Raw genomic sequence first — 15,683 nt, 5'->3', positions numbered from 1 at the left:
TGTGAAGTTAGCTACGATTTTAGCTGCAACCATAGATATAATGGTAACAGCAGACACCTACCTATCTGCCTGGATATTTCAATTTTTTATCCGTTGCGTGCATGGACATAATTATAGATGCGTGTGAATTATGGCCAAAAAATTATTATCTGTGCTATCTAAGTTACCTGTTACCTACCAAAGAAGTACTATCATTTATGTTAATTTAACGTTATATTATAAGTACTAACATTAATTATGTTAATTTATACGTTATATTATAAGTACTAACATTTATCTTAATTTTGTAATAAAAATGACGTTTTTTTGAAATCAAATATAATTGTCTTGTCGTACCATATTTTTTAAATGGGAAAATTTATCGTAATCTAAATTTCTATTATCAATAAAATAAACATAATTCATATTATTGTAATAATTTTACCTACTCACAAGCTCACCTTAAAAGTGGGGCGTATTATTATAGAAAGTAGTTGTAGTCATCATATTATTATCCTCATACATAATTATTTTAAACTAAAAAACTAAATCGCCTTCAAACGGAGGAGGGCCTAGTGACAGGCGCCCGCTGATTTTTGAAGTGAAACTTCTTTAGAATCGTTGTGATTTCAAACCTGATGCAACGGAAAAACGACAGGTAAGAGACAGAAATACAAAAATGTGTAGAATGAAGCCGGCAAAGAATGAGACAGAAATATACATACTATTTTATTCATTCTTTTGACGATTTATTGAAGTTTCACTTCTATCATGTGTGAATCGCACACACACCTTTTTTTTGTTGTTGGCGTCGACTCAATATACTTGCAATAAATTTAAGAACTTGAATAAAATTTTTTAAATGTTTTCATTTTATGACTTCATAATGTAACATTTTGTTTGTTTCATGTGTTTACACATATACTGTATTTATGTAAATATACATAGTAAATAAATATGAAATACACATTTACTTGAAAACTTTCTGTTTTTTCTCGTTTGGAAATTTGTCTCAACGTGCATGGGCGCTTGAAAATATTCTGAATTTGACATTGGTTAAGATATGACAGTTCAAACTTCAAGATAAGAGATAGGTAGATAAATCAAATGAGATTTGTGTTATAAAATTGTTGCTTTTGCAACTTAGTTAAAACAAAGGGTTATTTTAAAAAGATTTATCGGTGGTCCAACATGTACTCTCGATGCGGTAGCAGTGGTTCCATTCAGAATATGCATCAAACCCCATCTTCATCAAATCATAACTCAGGTAGGTAAAATTGTTTTCTAGTAATAAGTTGTGCTTTTATAATCTTGATGAGAAATAACCACATTATTACGTTGACAGAGGATGAAGATGACAGTGGGGACAACAAGCCATCAGCACTAAGTTTTAAAGAAAGAAGGAGAGAAGCACACACGCAAGTAAATATCAATAACGTCGTTTGTTTTTTAAACATATAAATATTTAAGCAGGTTCTTACTCCAGAGGCCCTCTTTCGATATGTAAAATGTAAACAATTAATATTTTGACATAAATTGTGATATAAAGTGCTAATGATATATGTTTACAAATATGACATATAGAAACATTACAGGCTGAGCAAAAGAGGAGAGATGCGATCAAAAAGGGGTATGATTCATTGCAAGAGTTAGTTCCAACTTGTCAGCAGACAGATGCATCAGGATACAAACCCAGTAAAGCTGCTGTAAGAACTATTATTTAAATTTTGATTTTATATTTAAGTAATTATGTATCAGATTTAGAAATTAAAAACTTTTTGGGGAGTCTCCCCGTGACCACGCTCGCTGAAAAGTGTTTGAAACATTGGGTTAATAATATAATGAATAAAAAATTAAATTAAATTTAAAATCCGTTTACAAGTTTTGTATAATACTCACGTAAAATCAAACACAAGAAAATACTATATGTATCAAATTGATAAAATTAGCCATAAATTCAACAAATTAATGAAAAAAAGAGGAGGTTCGAGAGGTTCAATGAAATTTTTAGATTTTCATATAAGATTTTTTTATAAGGTTCTACAAAAGTCTATTGACTATATACAATACCTCTTGCAACAACGTAGACGGCAAGAAGAGGAGCGTAATGCACTACGTAAAGATGTAGTAGCATTGAGGATCATGCAGGCAAACTATGAACAAATTGTTAAAGCACAGCACTCAGTGCCTGGCCAGAGTGAACAAAGGCTAACTGATCAGGATAAATTTGAAGTGGTATGTGTTTTATGACCATAGTTTTATTATTAATTACTGTTCCAAATATTATATTGTGTATGTGATTGTATTGATGAAATCCTGCATTTAAAGTTCTGTTAGATTTAAATTAAACAAGTGTGTAGTACTCAGATGTCAATTAAGAATCAGATTATAAAACGGTTTGATAATGGGTGTCTGAGGGCTCTCGTAGGAAATTTGTAAGAAAGCTCTTCATTTTTTGTGGTATAAATGTGAAATTAAGGAAGGTAATAGTTAGAACTTTCAGCATTTAATTCAAAATAAATTCCTATAGGTATAGCATATATTTATAAATTTTAAAATTACTTCATTACTTGAAATTAACTAAAAAATATTGATTTCATAACTGGGAAGAGAAAATAGCTGTTTAAAAGTATTGTTTTGTTAAATTAAACTTTAAAGAAAGTGTTTATTGAAAAGCATCTATCAGCTGTAATACATATTCTTCAATTTTTAATAAGCAATGATAGCTTCAACCTACCTGCATGTTGCATTACAGTAATTTTGTGCTAGTGTATTTTTGCATAAACACAGCTATGTGAGAATATCCCTATCTATAAATTATCAATATTAACAAATGTTCATAAAGTCATTTTTTTTTTGTAGTTTCAGGGGATAATGGACAAGCTATTCGAATCATTTGAGTCTGTGCCAACAAATGATTTTGCTGAGTTTTCGGCTGGGGTTTTCAATTGGCTGGAAGAGTATTGCAAACCTCAATCATTACGTACCCTAGTGCATGGAGTTTTACGAGAACAAAATTTTACACCTTAATATTATGTGGTAAAATATTACATCAGACCTTGTGCCATTTATTATCTACAATTGTATGCTGAGGCTGATATAACAATTACCTACTAAATATGAACAGGGTTAATAGAATATTTTTATAAGTCAGTTTAAAAGTGAAATATAATAAATAGCACTTGGTATTAAATACTTAAATGATGCAGAATGTAGTAGATAAATTGTTATGTTATTAGTCTGTTTATTATTGTTTTAAAAAATATATTAGTTCATATTATATACATGTTAAGATTGTGGGTATCAAATAACTGTGGCCTTAATTATCATGCTGTGACACTTATACTACAAATAAAATAAAATGTCAACATTCTATATCGTAAATATAAAATGTAACTTTATTTTTTAACTAAAAATATTGCTTAGCATGTGGAATACACTGCCATATTAAAAAAATGGCAGGCACAATTTTTTTAGTAATGTTATGGGATTTAAAATTATACTGAAATACATTATTTTGTTATATGAGAAATTTATTTTTTTTTTAATTTTATTATTGTTAAATATTAGTTTTATAATTTTTTAAGAGTTTCTTCGTTTGCTTGAATGCACTTATCTCAGGTTCTACTGGGCAGATTTGAATGATATTTTTTGTAATTTGGTAGTTTGATGCCCAAAAAAAGACAAAGGATAATTTTTAATTTTTATTCGGAAACCCCTGATCTGTCTATCTATTCCGCAAAGTCAGACGCGGGCGTAAAGCTAATGTTTGATATCATGGGGAGTTTTAAGAAATGCTTGAAACAATATTTAATGTTGATTTTGATTCATTAGCAATTAAAGATATATGTGATAACGCATTGGTATGTAATTGGCAATTATTTATCATTCAACAAACTAAAAACATAGTGACTCGTTAATATTGATTGGTCTAAACATACTACATTATAGCAGCTATAAAATGTTTCAAAACACAGGCAAGTGCAATAAAGTTATTTCTTATATTATATTGTAAAGTAACATATAATCAATTAAGTAAAAATTGTATATTAATTAATTATTGTTTAACAGTGAAATTTTATAAATACGCAGACCCGATGTGTGTTTTAAATAAATCTAGTGTTACATTGCATTTTAACTATACCTATATTTCGATTTTTATCGGCCTTATATGAATTTCTTCTTTATGTTAGACATTAATAGCTGCCTTTAGTCCAAAAGGAGAGAATAAAAAATGTTCATATAATATATATAGTAAATAATAGATATAGTAAAAAAACTGTATTCGAGAGAAAAAAAGTATTCTACAAATATCGGGAATATAAGAGAAGCCTTTTATCTAGGACTATGTTCTTTTGTTTATAATTACATACCATTTCAATTTATAATAATATGTTATTTGTAGCGTAATAACTGTCTAAATAAATGTGTAATTATGTAATAATAAACACATTTTAAAATTTCACTTTCATTCATGCGGGAAGTAAGGAATGAGCCCGAGCTAAATACTCCTTTTTGTTAGCAGTTCGGGCACTGGAAAACTTTTTAACTGGATGTCTTTTTTAATCATGTCAATATTACAATTTTTTTCCAGATATGAGAGAATGTTACCAATTTGAATTGAAGCACCGCAGGTACTTTTCTATTAACAATAACGGTTTCTTCCCTAAAAGTACTTTGATTCTACACAATCCTAGTGATAATGATTTGAAGAAGTTGCAAAATATCCCCAAAGCATTTATGTATTTTCCACATTATTGTGGGAGTCGAGCACGCTTCGGCACGAATTGGGCCAGCTCGCACCGGGGAAGTACCACACCCCCACAGAAAACCGGCGTGAAATAATAGCTTGCTATTGTGTTTAAAAATGTTTAAAAAGCAGTGGTGGCTCAGTGGTGAGAACCTCGGACTTCAAAATCGACAAGCCGAGGTTCGAGACCGAGCCGAGCGTGCAGGAAATAAATTGATTTTTCAATTTATCTGCACATGTGGATAACATCACCACTGCTTAAAACGGTGAAGGAAAACATCGTGAGGAAACCGGCATGTCCAAGAATCAAAAGTTCGACGACATGCGACATCTGCCAACCCGCACTTGGCCAGCGTGGTGGATTATGGCCTGAACCCTCATAGGAGGCCTGTGTCCCAGCAGTGGGAACAAATATGGGCTGATGATGATGATTGTGTTTCGTAGGGCGAGTGGGGGAGCCGGAGGCCTATTTCCTTCTCCTAGCCCTTCCCAGTCCATTCCTTCTTTCCATTCATCAATCCTTTCCTTGTCCTTTACATTTTAAAGGCGGGCAGCGCATTCGCTGAGCCTCTGCGAATGTTCATAGGCGGTGGTGATCGTTTACCATCAGGCAAACCACCAACTTAGTTGCCCGCTATGACATAAAAAATCTCATTTTAATGCTATTAACATATATGTTTGTATTAACAATTTTCATTCTATAATCAGAGTTTCGTATTTTATCTGTGACGTAGGTATAAACACTGCAGTGAAACAAACGTTGCTATGGATAATAATCGGAACTTTGGGAGTAGGTAGATAGCATATAATTTCAGCAGATACTATACTTGATATAAGGTAGGTCATACATTTTATAATATATAATTTAAATTTTACATAAGTAAACCGAAACACAGCTGATATTATTAGTTGAAATACACAACAATTTAAACAAAATCCATTTTATTAACGAATAAGGTGGGTAAACAATTACAGTAATAAACGTTTACAATCAAGACTAGAAATATTTCTGGTATAGCTTAAGAACTGACTACAATAATACAGAACCAATGTTAACTATCGTTACCTATTTATCATTGTTACTTGGCTTGTGGAGTCGACTCTTAAAGCTGAAAATTAAGTTAGACTCGTTCACTTTCAGTTGGCTGGGACAACAGCGTCAGGTCTCCCATTGGAAAGCTTTCTGTACCTCGGGCTCCAGCAATATTTTTTGATCTTTCCCGAGTAGTGTCGCAACAGAGTCGTTTCAGAACTAAAGCATAACAAAATAACAATGCTAGCATTAGCACCAAGCCCACGATAACAGTGACTACAAGGAGCACTCTTAATTCCCCGTTGACTTCATCGCCGCCTGAATTACGACCCATTTTATACCGGCTTTCAGTTCATCTGTAACAAAGGATAAGTAATGCATTATTATGTTGTTTCACTAATTCTTGTGTATCAATAAAAAAAGAAAAACGCTTATACCGTGTCAAATAAATATTTTTCACTATTTGTCACGATAATACATAGTCCCTTTGTATTTTTTCCTAAGATTGACTTTCCCCTTTCGGAGACTAAACCGTTTTGTTATGCTCTATATAATTTATCTAGTTTTGCATACATTGAATGCATAAAAAATAATCAATAAAACTACCTAAAAAAATATTGAATTTTATCTTTTACTTTACGCTTTACACGCTTTACACGAGTATCTAATGCTCTATAAGTACGCGTGGCAAAAATAATTCGATGACATCGAAACATAACACTTCTAGCTTCAAGGGTGCTTTGAAGAAACTTCGTCGAAAATTTGGAATGACTTACCATCACTTTTATAATTGAATATATATGATATATTTCCTTATATTTTAATCCATTTTTTAACATCTATTTAGATAAATGATAATTAATCTAATTAGACAAAAGATAGATAAAATCGAGATGAGATCATCTTGATATACTTTCCCATGCATTTAAATCTTTTAGATATTTTTATCACATTGTATATGTTATTTTGAAGTGAAACTTCTTTAGAATCGTTGTAATTTCAAACCTGATGCAACGGAATAAACGACAGGTAAGAGACAAAAATAAAAAATGTGTAGAATAAAGCCGGCAAAGAATGAGACAGAAATATATATTCATCATCATTCTTTTGTCGATTTACTGAAGTTTCACTTCTATCGTGTGTGAATCGCACACGCACATTTTTTTTTGTAAGAAGGTATGTATAGGTAAATATTTTTAAGGCGAACCTCACCCACCCGACCCAGCCTCAAAATCAGCACTGCTTCGAGCTACTTTCGTAGAGCATTTAGGTACTAGTATAGCATTATGTTACCTATGATTTTGCTGTGGCTGATTCCATTTGCCACATTTGAATCATTATATTTAATGTATTATATAACTGTTAATTATTTTTTCCTCTAGTTACAGATTATATGAATAGGAGCACCGATTTTTTTTTTATAAAATGTATGCTTTATGTTGATCGTAATACGACCTATTTTGATCAAGAGAACATCACCACATAAAATTTTATATTAATCTGCCCAGCAGTTACAACAATCAACATGAATATGTATAGATGTAGTCTATAAATTATTGAGCCCAAAATACGTAGATTACGCTGAAATTGTAAAGAAATTTGCATTTAAACATGTTAATATTCATGGCAAATTAAAAATCTGTTTACCCGGAAAAAACGCTGAAGCTGAAAGCTCGATAAATCTTTCAGAAGAGCATATTACTCGCAAGTGTTTTACTGTTATGAGCCGTAAAATAAACGAGGTCAATATTATGACTTGACAAATATGCCATTGTTTGTTATCACTTTCTGAAATTCATGCCTATTAATTACCTACTATGTACAGATTTTGAGTTTCTTGTAAATGTTTGTAGATATTCTATTATTCTTTTACGTAATTTTCGAATTGTTTATAAATATATTTAGGTACCTTCTTTAATATGGGGACTAATATCTAAGACTACATTAAATACAAGCAAAACGTTTTTATCTTAAGATACATGATATCATATCATGTCGTATTTCCGATACATATTAAAATTACATTTTAAATCATAGAGATATTGCAAATGTCATATATTATACTTGTTCTTGATAAGTAGGGTCTACTTATAACTTCAGCCAACAAAGACTATAAAGAAAAATTGAAGTTTTATTATTGCTGACGTTTATACCGTCTTAACTCCCATTTTATGACATCCCTCTTCCAGATATAACTTAAATATAAGTTTCTTCATTGTTTGCTGACACAATATAACTGCTTTATACCTATTTTGTTTTATGTTATTAACCATCTATATGAAAAGAGATCCAACTACAAATTATTCGAGTTTGAATTGATTAAAAAACAATATAATGTCGGTGAATAAAATGAAAGTAGATTGTGCGCATATATACACTTTCTAAATCTGAAAAAATTCACTACGAATGAGATCTTATGATTATGACGGGGTTTTTTTGTAATAGATAGAGTGATTCAAGAGGAAAGTTTATATTCATTATAACATCTAATCTATTAACTTATTCCGAATTTAACACGCGTGAAACCGCGAACAAAAGCTAGTAGAGTCGGACTCTAAAGATTTAAGTTTGTTGGTTTTGTTTCCGCTTAATATAATTAGCTTGTAAATAAAAAATGTTGAAAGGATTTTAAGTAACAGGTAGGTACTATGTACTTTTATAACATTAGAATACAACTAAAACATTATTAATGCGTAAAAAGAGACAACTATAATTTACATTTTAATTTTTATGTTTATAATGTACATTACGTAGACGCTACCTACGTCTGTATGTCCTTATTTATATATATTTATACATTCTTAATACTTGCACATTACAGTAGGAATACTATATACATATACCTTATAAATACAAAAAAGTAGTAAAAGCTTTCTATGTAATTCAACGAGTTCGAGACAATAAGGAGCGATCCGTCATAAGTTAGTTATTGAAAGAAATCTTTTGTCCCATTTACTTCCCGATTTGTAGGAACATGGAACCTAAAATTAAATTGCAATCCATTTACGCTCCGGTTTCACTTCGCAATTTTGTTAGCACATAATTATGGTAAAAGCGTTCTTGGAAACAACTTCGTTTTGTAATATCGCTATATGAAGTTTTGAAGAACAATCTTATGAGTTATATTGTACCACTAGCGTTCCGCCCCGCCTATGCCCGTGGTACATGTTGTCTATATAACCACGTACATATCCTACAATTTTTTTTATGGGTCCAGCAGTTTCTGATTGTATTATCAGAGCTATGATGTATCATTTAAAATTAATTTGTATGGCAGCAAACAAAATAAACGAGAGTTATTTTTGTTATAAATGGATACTAAGATGATATTCTTTCAAAGAAATATTTAATAAAAAAAGTCTTGACCTAAACTTTATTCTCCGTAAAGAAGTTGGATGTTAAGTCCAGTAAATACTTTTAAACTAATATTTCATTCAATATATTCTTTGCTTTGTGGTGAAATCTAAAATGTTGGAAAAATAACTCCTATAGCCTACTAAGATGAAACACAAAAATAAAGATGTGCACGTCTTTATAAAATTCCACTTAGCATCAAATTATTTCTTAAATAATCTATATATATCGTAAGTCTGAATAGGCTCTATTGTAGGTACCTACTTACTTGGAAAACAGGACCGACAGAGAGTTAAATAATTATACTTCGACACAGAGCTCGGTCGAGAGAGATCGGCCGTTCTGGAAGTCTTTGGGGGAGGCCTATGTTCAGCAGTGGACGGCTGAGACGACGATTCTCTTCTCATTTAATTCAATTTCAAAATTAAGTTCTGATTTTGATAATTATGTATGAAAAAAGGATGATTAAATATTTATAACAGTCAATAATAATGCATAAGACATACCTAAGCATATACATTTGGTTAGTTGTTAAAACAAATTATCCTGAAAATTTATTAATTGTATTTATAAAAAAATAACCGTGTGAAACCAGCCGAGTAGGTACCTACCGGCCAGTATTGGCAAAGAAAACGGAAGAAATTTCTATCCGTTGAGAGAATTTTCTTTGTTTCCTAATACAATTACAACACAATATAGAAACCCCGTCGACTCATTTTACTTACTTAAACAAATTTTCTTATGTAGTTACTCGAGTTATCCCATGATTGAATACTGTTGAAATAGATTGTATTATATATATGTCATGGAAATCTAATTTATTTTATACAAAACGACTAACGACTTTGCCAAAATTTAATAACTAAAGTTAGGTACTACCAACTCGTAATTATGTAAATTTTTGGCTTAATTTTGTTGTTGGTTTGATATTTAATAACTATGTTACGAAAAAAATGGAACAAACAAACATCTAAGAAAGTGTATAAAGGCCATAAAACCGTATAAATAATACGAAATTATAATTACCCACTTATTTTTTTTTTATCATTAAGTATTCATCCTTACTCTTGACCAAATGACTACGATTGGTGTTGTGATGATGAGTTGATGACTTATGTGTTTATATAAACTAACTGGTATCTACCAGCTAAAATTTTGCTAAAATTAGTTTTGATTTCTAATTGATATAAGAATACATGTATCGGAAGAAACCGGGTAGCTTTTGGAATATTTCATGATTATTCATTTTTTAATCGAAACCAATGGAAAATGGTTTTTAATATATGTGGAGGAACTTGGGAGGATTTTTGTACGTAAGTTAACTACAATATCCAGCAGAAATCATTAATTAAGTTATAAGCATAAAAAGCTAAATTAAAATTTGAAGATAATAGGTCCATATTGTTTAGGTATAAAGCTGCTAGATTTTCTTTTCAACCTTTTACCAACAGCAAAACCTCATACCAAAGTTAAGTAACCTTAATAATAGATATTAGATACACAGCGTCCTAAATTACATTTAATAGAAAATCTCTTTAAACTTAGTATTAGCCTAAAAAAAGGAAACAAATGTTATATCGCTCAACGTAGGTCGTATCGATCGGTTCGGCTCATACAAAAACATTTACCTAATGGTTTAACAGCTTCACCTGAACCATTGGCTCTAATTTAAGACCATTGATTACAAACACACCCACATTTGTTGCCACATTCCTTCTGAAGATATTGTTTTTCTAATTGTATGATTTCATATCATTTATACTTTAAATCCTTACCTCTTGATAAAACCGCATTGAGTTTTAGATTGCCAGAATAAAAAAAAAACAATGAATTGAGTGCTTTCTTACTTCGGAAATTCTTTAGATATTATTTCAATGAAACATGATTGGCATATCACATATACAAAAGAATAACGATCAAATTAAATTATGCAATTTGATATAAGGATGAATAAATTTAACGAGCAGGAAAATCGTTATTCATATATTGCAAATGGTTATGATATAAATACACTTCATTATTTTTCTTGTTTCAAGGTTGGTAGGTAGATCCTTCGCTTACGGGCGAAAATTAATGTTTGTATTGAAAAGAAAATAAACATGTCATTGTCCAAAATCATTTAGGTCAATGTTTACTATCCAATAAGCTACATCGGAAACCGAAGCGTAGTTCAAACGAATTTGCATGGCCTAATTGACGTTGAAATTTACTTCAAGCAACGTTAATTCGATACGAGTTGAATTTCGAACCGTGTACTATTTATAGAAAAGGATCTTATAATAGGCCAAGCACTTGATCATATTATCATTTAGAACAATTTACAACATTGTTGTTATATTGCAAAGATGACTTTCTTTAACTTATAACAGAATTGATCCAACACCCGAGGACCCACTTAACTGACTTTACAAAGGTAAAGCGTAATATATCAGCACATTAACATACTTAGAAACTTTTCAGATCTTCGTTTTATGTCACGAAAATTGTATGTACATCCGTGAAATATTTTGAAATAATTTGTTTGTGAAAGATAAATCTGCAAATAAAATGTAAAGATCGGTAATTTATAGGCAATAGCAAAGAAGCCAAGCAATAAAACGAAATATTTTTCATTTGCCAAATAAATTACTTTTTGGAGACAAGTTATAGATATGTTGAGCATCGGTAGGTATATCTCGAGTGCCTTAAATAGTAATTGTTAAGATATAGACACTATGTGACTGACATTTGCCAAAGTATTAGATATCGCACGAGGCATGGTTTGTTTATATCCTTATTTTTTTTCAGTCTGTTGGACACTGAATTTATTATATACTTTCTGAAGAGGATTTTTGTTATAATTAGAAATACTTCACTAGATAGTATAAAACAAAGTCTCTTTCAATGTCCCTATGTCTCTATGTATGCTTATATCTTTAAAACTACACAACGGATTTTGATGGTTTTTTTTAATTGATAGGGTGATTCAACAGGAAGGTTTATATGTGTAATAATATCTATTAATCTACTACGAATTTACGCGTGTGAAGCCACGGGCAAATGCTAGTTGTATATAAAAAGATCTTTCTCAAGGAACAAAACTATTTCAAAACCTTCAAACTTGTTTAAAGTTTTCAAATGAGAGCCTATAGTATGTGGGTTAACACTGCACTCTGCCACACCATTTGCATACTACATGACTAGATTAATTCTGTGTCATTGCATCTCCGATTTTCATGGTACTATAGCTACTATTTTGTCCAAACCATTTTTTTATTCAATAGAATTTACATTATTCAGTGCAATGATATTACTTTATATATAAAGTAAAAAGAACACATAAGAGAAAAATGGTTGGTTTTTTATTGGATTCCAATTATTTACAGTGAAAAGGAACAGATTATACATAAACATGTAAGTCAGTTAAGTTCGACTTCGATCCTTCCTAAGTTTGATTGTGAGTTAGCCATATTAGTTGTAGCCTGTAGGTAAATCAGTTTGACTGTTTGACAGTAAAAACACCAAATTTATAACCATGGAGTTTTAACTGATACGCAGCCAATTTGTTGTTTGAAGTACACATAATTTATTTTGGCTGCTAATGAAATTATGAATATGTTTGCTCTTTTAACTATATAGTCGAAAACAGAGTACCTAATAAGGAAAGATGGCTACTACTTAACCAGCGCCAGGTTCATGCCTGGCACAAGCTAAACTAGTTCCTTTTTGGCGGTACTGTGGAACACATTATTATTATATGTTTTGCTAAAATTGTGTTTTCGAGTTAAATAAATGCTTTTTCTTTCTTTCTTACCTTTAGTTAACTTAACTTTGGTTACAGAGGAACGGGTCATCCTCATTTTTTATTATTTTTCAACGAAATATTTGATGAAAGAATTTATTGAATTCGATTTCATTTGTGATAAATGAAAATTAAATACCTGCTATTATATCTGATCGTATAATAAGATATCTACTTAACGGATACATCATTCATCTTTTCGAAGACTGAAATTTAGATTTATAATACAAACGATTACAGTGAAAATTACGACAAGTTTCCAGAAAATTTAATAAAAGTTAACGACTATTTAAACTTTGCGCGTTAAACAGTTTGTGTGAAATACATAACTTATCTCATCATTTATCATTATTCTTTCTCATGGATAAATTACGAATTAATGTACACGACATTTCTGTGCGTGTTATCTCTAAACATTCATAAGACCAAAAATTAATTATTACAGACTAATCATATACCCATTGTTTGCTTTAGATTCAATACATATTGAAAAGCAATAATCATTTTATATTATGTATAATATCTAAAATCTTAAATGATACCTATATTCTACATAGTACCTATTTCTTTTAAAGTTCGAACTAAAATTATTGGATAATTTTTCTTATATGAAATTATTTATACTAATGTTAGAAAGGGATAAAGTAAAGATAAAAATTTATTAGACTAAGGACGAGCAGAGGGTAGTACATATAAGCTGTACGAGGGTACAAGTTATAAAATAAGGCTTATACGTATATTGTGTTATGAAGGTTTTATTAGCATTATTTATTTATTTATCTGTTATTTAAGATTTTATGAGAAATTTTGTCTATATTATAACATGATTTTATTAATCCTTCCCTGCTGTTACTTTCATAATTCATAGCTTATTAAATAAAAAGACTCTCTACCAGAATACCGTCATGCTTTATTCTCAAGATACCTCTATCAGCTGAATGTATTCTGTAAAGCATGGGATCTATTTACTCACATCAGAAAAAAGTATTTTTAGGTTTATATTTTTGAGTCCATATAATTTTGAACCTTAATTGAACACAATTTGATAACCTTATTTCTTATAGGCATACGCACTTAGCCCATTCTTATTAAATGTCCACTTATATTATTAAACAATGAACAAAACTTTATTTGAAAATTTGCTTTCTATGGCTAATAGGCTTTTTATTGAAAGGTGCTATTCAGTAAACAAATAAAGCAATGAAAAGCATAAAAGTTTTTAGCATTTTAAATACGCTGGTGAAAAGTAGGTAATGCATGATGCATCAAATAGCTATAATTCGAAGATTGGATATTCTACCATGGATGTGGTACAAATCTTGTTAACATAGAAATAGTCTATGATCTGGTTATCAGTATCTATATTCATAGCATTCATTGTAATATAGCATAGGATCTCAACAAACCACAAAACCACAAGATGGAATGTGTTCACAATTCAAGGGGAAAATTTCTTGAACCGCTTTCCTAACGAATCTATTACCAACCATAATCTTAAATAGGTATTATTTCCTTGTTTGTGAAGTATTTTCCCGCTTGGTAGTCGAAGCCAAGGTTTAGATGATACAATTTTAGGCGGAATTGTTATTCTTTATGCCTGATATTGAATGTTGTTATTTTTATAAGAAGGGTTCAATCGAATTCTTTGCATTATAGATATAGAAATTTATTATAGCATAGCATTTATCTAAATAATCACTGAGGATGACTGAAATCTGTTTGGATAAGTGTATAAGTATGTATAAATGTGTTACATCTATATCCTATATCTTTTATACCTTAAATAAATAACCCGCATGATCATAAAAGCACTAATCGAAGACATGTAAATTGTATGTACCTAGTGTATTTTCACTTCTACATTTTTTATGTAATGACTTTCCTATCTTATAGCTAACGTTACAAAACACAATAAATTATTTATGTAAATTTTCACTGGGATTACCTATCTCTTTGTCATAATTCCTATTATCAAGAAAAATTACTCATTTTGTACCAAAATTCCGTTTTATAAGACAAAAACAAGTCGTAATCCGATTCTAATTGCGTAGGCATCGACCCGATAAATAAAAAAGATGATAAAAGAAGCTTTTGCTAAAGTCTAAACCATTAAGTTAGCAATTATATACCTAAAACTGGATATTTTGAAACAAATTTAGTTTAACGTGATTTCGAGTTTATAACGTCAACAAATTTATAACCAAAGTTTATTTTTTCTTTTATATTAAAAGAAAATTTTATTTTTATCTGAGAACCTTATTAGATTATTACATGTACTACTACTATAATAGATTCCAGTATTTAAATAATCGAATGAATAATATTTTATCTATAATCCGCGGCGTCACTAGCGTGCTACCCGATTTAAATGTAATCTGTGCTAATCCAGACTATAGACAATTTCTGTAAATAATTTCAGACAGACCCGATTGGCTGCTTCTGTGTGAAACAGCAACAACGTCCATGAATTCTTACAAATTTTCGCGTTTATAATATTAATAGGATTATGAAATTTGTATTTGATTAGGGTGTCCTACGTACAGTAATTATGTTTTATGAATTAGATCACACTTACATATTGCAAGCGTTGTAACTTACAGTTGTTTTGTCACTTATAGTAAATTTATAAACATAACATGTTTATAATCTCATTGCTGCTATTGCTGTTTATTTTACATTGCTTATTTATTTACAATTCATTCTGAATTCACAGATTTCCATTAAATTTTACATTGTTCAAAGATAATGCTAGAGTCTAGACTCTGAATTCTCAATAGTGTCATTGT

The 15,683-nt window shown here is 30.2% G+C and overlaps 1 protein-coding gene across 1 annotated transcript; it reads left to right on the top strand.

Moving 5' to 3' along the window:
• The first annotated feature begins 1,042 nt into the window (after positions 1-1,042).
• LOC119838421 (max-like protein X) lies at positions 1,043-4,116 on the top strand. The gene is made up of 5 exons (XM_038364372.1): positions 1,043-1,246; positions 1,325-1,401; positions 1,575-1,685; positions 2,017-2,214; positions 2,842-4,116. Exons 1-5 carry the CDS (start codon positions 1,171-1,173, stop codon positions 3,007-3,009), a joined length of 630 nt encoding a protein of 209 aa, XP_038220300.1. The 5' UTR covers positions 1,043-1,170; the 3' UTR covers positions 3,010-4,116.
• Positions 4,117-15,683: the final 11,567 nt, after the last annotated feature.

Source organism: Zerene cesonia, unplaced genomic scaffold, assembly GCF_012273895.1.
Source record: "Zerene cesonia ecotype Mississippi unplaced genomic scaffold, Zerene_cesonia_1.1 Zces_u002, whole genome shotgun sequence".
NCBI classification, from domain to species: domain Eukaryota; kingdom Metazoa; phylum Arthropoda; class Insecta; order Lepidoptera; family Pieridae; genus Zerene; species Zerene cesonia.
Note: the sequence above shows the minus strand (reverse complement) of the source record. Positions and strands in the feature narration are given on the sequence as shown.

Bases quoted from the DNA above. Each gene is read 5' to 3' on its own strand.
- LOC119838421 (XM_038364372.1), top strand. From the start codon at position 1,171: ATGTACTCTCGATGCGGTAGCAGTGGTTCCATTCAGAATATGCATCAA. The intron at 1,402-1,574 runs GTAAATATCAAT...GAAACATTACAG, and splicing joins GGAGAGAAGCACACACGCAA to GCTGAGCAAAAGAGGAGAGA. The intron at 1,686-2,016 runs GTAAGAACTATT...TTTTTTTATAAG, and splicing joins ACAAACCCAGTAAAGCTGCT to GTTCTACAAAAGTCTATTGA.